The 5121-nt window shown below is 31.8% G+C and overlaps 1 protein-coding gene across 1 annotated transcript; it reads left to right on the top strand.

Annotated features, from left to right (window-relative positions):
• The first annotated feature begins 1231 nt into the window (after positions 1 to 1231).
• On the top strand, positions 1232 to 5079 carry LOC122536608 (progestin and adipoQ receptor family member 4). Its single transcript, XM_043669088.1, has 5 exons — positions 1232 to 1779; positions 3608 to 3832; positions 3921 to 4024; positions 4100 to 4237; positions 4754 to 5079. The coding sequence occupies exons 1-5, from the start codon at positions 1596 to 1598 to the stop codon at positions 4979 to 4981; spliced, it is 879 nt and encodes a 292-aa protein (XP_043525023.1). The 5' UTR covers positions 1232 to 1595; the 3' UTR covers positions 4982 to 5079.
• Positions 5080 to 5121: the final 42 nt, after the last annotated feature.

Below are 5121 nucleotides of genomic sequence, written 5' to 3'. Positions count from 1 at the left end.
GTCTCGGTCTTTGTCTCTTTTTCTTTTTTTTTTTCTTTTTTTTCTACGGCTGCAGCCGCAGCAGGCAGATCGCGTGAAATTCGCGTTCACGTGTCGGGTCTTGTTTCCTGTTTCCCTTAAAAGACAACGAATGACGTTTCACAAGAAAAAAAGCAATCACTCCGAAACAATCTAGCGTCAATGAGTATCGCACTGCCGTTTTCGATTTACACGGCATTCAGACTGCGTATAATATTGGCCCTAAATCAAAATTAGATCGCGTTTCTTATCCGAAGCACTATCTAATGAACTAAATATATTGCTCATCATTTATTTTCCTAAACTCCGATTTGGAAAGCAAATATTCATCTTCGTATACAATAAATTGACAGTGATAATACGAAATGCTTCATTTTGACAGTTAAAATGGAAAAATAAATTACATGGATTCTTTGAAACGATACGGATTTATTAAATTTCACCAACGAAATAAATCACTAATCTAATAATATCAAGTATTTGTATAAATCAATATTTTAATTTTCCGAGAATGATTTACTATATTCACGAAGTTTATATGGAGATGGTCAAATGGATCGAATCGAAGGTTATCGAATTCATCAATAAAATAATGAAAAAAGTAGTCTGTCCTTTTAATTAACCTCTCCTATAAATATCAAGACTCCCGTATTTCTTAAATAATCCGGAGTTATAAAAAGTAAAGTGAACAGTCAAATAAAGGAGCAATTCGATAAAGAAACTTCTAAAAAATCTAAAGTATATAATCTGCAGTTCCTCCTGTGACAGAATTATCATTCTTATGTCCAGAAAGTAAGTGTATCTGTTTTTTTTTTTTAATTTAGTTTTAGCACTTACACGTAGAATAAAAATTACCAAAATTTTAATAGAAAAAACTTCTTGACAAAGATCTTTCAGGTGAATGAAATTGGAGAAAATTTTTGGAAGATCAGAAACATCAAAATTATAAATTTCTTAGAATTGGACATCTACCCTTTTGAAAATTTCTCTGACTAAAGAATGAGATTAAGAATGAGATTCATTAATCGTTCTTCATCTGAAATCTCATTTCAAAACAATAAACTATAAACTCATCTCCGCGTGTTCCACCTTAAAAATAATCCTCACAGAGCTTAGTCTTCCTATACATTCATGACACGTGGAATGTCTAAAAGCGGTCCTGCGAATTAGGCGACTGTCTCCGGTTTGCGTTTCTGGGTTAAATCGGCGACCAAGCCCGCGGAAACTGGTCGCGTGCATTCGAGGGGTGCGTTCTCTCTAGCAATGAAAAGGATCGATGCGGTCTCCGTGGTAACGGCACCGTCAGAGAGGCCGGAATTACGGATGGTGGTGGATGGACAGCATCGAGTACTCAACTGATGCAGTAACGACACCACCGTCGCTGACGATTGAGATACTTGCCTCCCGGCGGTGGAACACTGTCCCGCGTGTGCGTGCGTGCTTTGAACATTCCTCACGAACATTCTGTCTGCACGACGTCGCTTCGAGACGATCATCATGCGGAGGTGGCAGATCCTCCGCTTCAGGACACTAGTGACACGAAATTGTTCGATCGCCAGGATGACGATCAGGGACAAATGCACGAGAAACCATCGCGAGAAGAGAGGCCAAAGATTCATCTTCTCCGATGGAGCGACATGCCGCAACATTTGCAGTTCAATCCTCACATCCTCACTGGTTACAGGCCGCTCATGACCATTGGACAGTGTCTTCGTAGTCTGTTCTACATCCACAATGAGACTGTCAATATCATGACACATGGTGAGTTCATACAGTTTGGAATCCAGAGTTTAGAGAATGGGAGTTCTTTAGGAAGATTCCTGTCATGGTAGATGATGGAATGTTGTTGAAAGGATTGGCAGATCTAAAATGATGAATGAATATCTTTTGAAGAACGTTATTGAAAGGATTGAATGATCTAAATATTTTTCTGGATATCTTACATTTTTTTTCATTAGATGATTGTATTTGTTAAATGATTATAAAAATATGGTATAAAAGCAAACATGGTATATTAAGCACCATGGTATAGGAGTTACATTCCTGTGTCTTTATGTGCTTTCTAAAATTATTTTGTTTCCTTTCAGAATTAATCAGAATTCCTTTGACAAGATTAACATAATATCGATAAGATTAGTATTGATTTTTATTGAGATAGAAACGTATGTATTTCGATTGTACTACTGTAATTCTAGTTATCGTTATAGTACGTAATATAATTATTTTGTAGTTAATTTTAGAATATGACATTGCACTAATTTTAAATTATTTATTTAAATTATTATGATAATTATTGCTACATAGATTGTAAATTATTATAATTTATTACAATAAATGTAAAATACCTAAATAATTTTGAAATAAGTATAAAATAATATTTAGTTCCATGAGTTTATAAATATCTTTAAATAGTCAAAAAATTATTTTCTAAAAAGATCAAAATTATTTAATATGAAAATTTCTACGTATCGATTTTTCAAGCATAATCACTTTAAACGTGGTGCGAAAGGGAGAGTATGTAGCTGTCGTGATTCAATAAAGTAGAAAACTGGATTACCCTTGAGCTAAGCGATTTCAAGGTCAACTTATGCGAAAAATCATTATATTCTCAGTGGCACACTGCGAGATCGAAGCCATATCTTATGCTTTCAGGATCTATTCGTGACATTAATAACAGTAATCTCATATTTCGAAGAAAAATTCATAAGAAATTCCTGAATATTCATGTGCATAGTTTGTATTAATTTTTAACGATCCAATCGAATTTTAACAATTCATGAAAACAATCTATTATGTATTACGTATATTATAGCACCATGCGAAAAATTTCTAAAAAGAAAATGTCATGTTACGTCAATCATATTCAATCAACAAAGAGTTTATTAATAACTAGAGAATAATGGGCACAAAAGAGATTATATGTACATAGGTATGTAGAGGTAAACACGAATATCACATGAAAGCATCTGTTTAATGAACTATTCGTTAAAAATGAACATTGTTCACTGATGCACGAGATATTTTACTCCATAATTAAGAGTTAGCAGCAACATTTTATACTACTACTATAATGAAGAATAGAGTAATAGATATTACAAACAAGCATATATTATGTACTAATATTAGATCAAATATTAGATTTTTACTTGTACAATAGGAAAACAAAAATATTGTTAAAATTATTCTTAAATAAATATTCATCTATGACAAGAAATGATCATTTGTCTATAATCTTTAAAACCTACAATTTACACTTTTTAATTGCAATGATTTGAAGATTCTAGTACAAAAAGTAAAAAAATAAAATTTTTATTAATTTTGGTATCTTTCCGTAATAAATTAATTCTTAATTTATAAGTATATGGAAGAATAAAAAAATAATAATCTTACTTACAAAAATTCTACTCCTTTACATTACTTTAGTAATGTTTAATGTCTTACTGTCTTAATATCCCACAATGCTGTTATTGTGATATCCTGATATGCTTCCTACATTGGACGTTTCATTTCAATAACTTTTTAAAGACACTTTTTTTAAGTACATCTTAGACTTTTAATAATTTATGACTTTTAACAACTTATGTTGCAGGATTTGCCATCCTGTACATGTTGTTGACGATTCCACAACTTCTTCCATGGAATACTAAAGGTATTCTCGTAGCAATTTTATGCTGGTGCCATTTAATTGGCGCTGTTAGTCCATGGATCGGATCCTTTATTTACCACCTGTTTATGAATTTAAACTACGACGAAATCTTTTATCGAACGCTATTGAAATTAGATATGATCGGTATATGGCTGTGTCAAAGTTTTGGTAATTATTCTAAATTATTATTACACTGTAATAATCAGAGGGTCATTGATAATAGCTTTGATAATACTTAAATTTTTTCTAATCGTAGGAGCAATACCTATGATGGCTGCAACAGTTCACTGTCTACCTGACATTTACTGGTACTGCTGCATGTTTATTTATTGTTCTCTCAGCCTCTGGGGTCTTCTTAAGGTAATTATAATTCGTCTATTACAGATTTTTCAATTTTTATCTTCAGCTTTTAAACACTTCAAATGTATGTCACAGGCAATGATTGCGCGATCTCCTTGGGAAAGAAGACTATGTTTTGCACCTCCTTTTCTTATGAGAATGCTGGTGATGACTCTACGATGTTTCGGTATTGGCGGTGGTTCTCCTGACGCTTTACTTCACATTGTACTACAAGTAAATATTATCATATACTTCAGTTTCATTTCCTGTAATTAGTATAATACCGTTCATATTTTAATTGCATGTAGAATACTTGATAATAAAATAAGAAAAGAGATGATAATATGAACCATTTGTTTATTTTAGAAAAAATTTATCTCAGATAAAAAATCGTCAAATTTAAATAAGTCAATGTAATGTTATATATTAATTTAATAAATAATATTATATATTAATTTTTAGAATGATATAAAACTAAAACTATTGAAAGAAAAAATAATTTATTCTAATATATTAAAACATTTTTATCCAAAAAGTAACTAAATATTCAATAATAATGAATAAGGAATATTCAGTAATTCAATAAATTTTATTCATTAAAAAAATAACTAAATATTTATAAATCTATGTCATATTACCATTTTTCACCTGTAAGTGATAAGTCATATAACAGAGGGTTAATAAATGTTGTAAAAGAATCACCAAATTATTAATAATTATTAATAACAATAAATATATCTTTTTTTTCAGGACTTCATAGCGGTTGTAGGAGCAATAATAGGCGCCTTGCGTATTCCTGAAAAATGGATACCGGGAAAATTAGATCTAATACTGAATTCTCACAATTTAATGCACGTACTGGTTGTGCTAGCAGTTTGTTCGATGCACGCTGCAACTCTGCAAGATCTTGCTTGGATGACCGGCTCGTCCGCGTGTAATGAAACGATCCTCGTTCAAGTGAAACACGATGAACTGTGATCGATTGTTGTCGGTGAAAATCTTTCAATGATGTCTGTGATAAATCGAGCCTACGCCAAACGCTGGTTACTTTGTGTAGGTACTCACTGTGTTTGATCGTTGACCACTTTTTAAATATACAAAGAGAGATACGTATACGT

Source organism: Frieseomelitta varia, unplaced genomic scaffold, assembly GCF_011392965.1.
Source record: "Frieseomelitta varia isolate USP_RPSP 00005682 unplaced genomic scaffold, Fvar_1.2 scaffold_853, whole genome shotgun sequence".
Taxonomy (NCBI): Eukaryota; Metazoa; Arthropoda; class Insecta; order Hymenoptera; family Apidae; genus Frieseomelitta; species Frieseomelitta varia.
The sequence above is the reverse complement of the archived record's forward strand: the minus strand, read 5'-3'. Positions and strand labels throughout refer to the sequence as shown.

Bases quoted from the DNA above. Each gene is read 5' to 3' on its own strand.
- LOC122536608 (XM_043669088.1), top strand. From the start codon at position 1,596: ATGCACGAGAAACCATCGCGAGAAGAGAGGCCAAAGATTCATCTTCTC. The intron at 1,780-3,607 runs GTGAGTTCATAC...CTTATGTTGCAG, and splicing joins TGTCAATATCATGACACATG to GATTTGCCATCCTGTACATG. The intron at 4,025-4,099 runs GTAATTATAATT...TGTATGTCACAG, and splicing joins GCCTCTGGGGTCTTCTTAAG to GCAATGATTGCGCGATCTCC.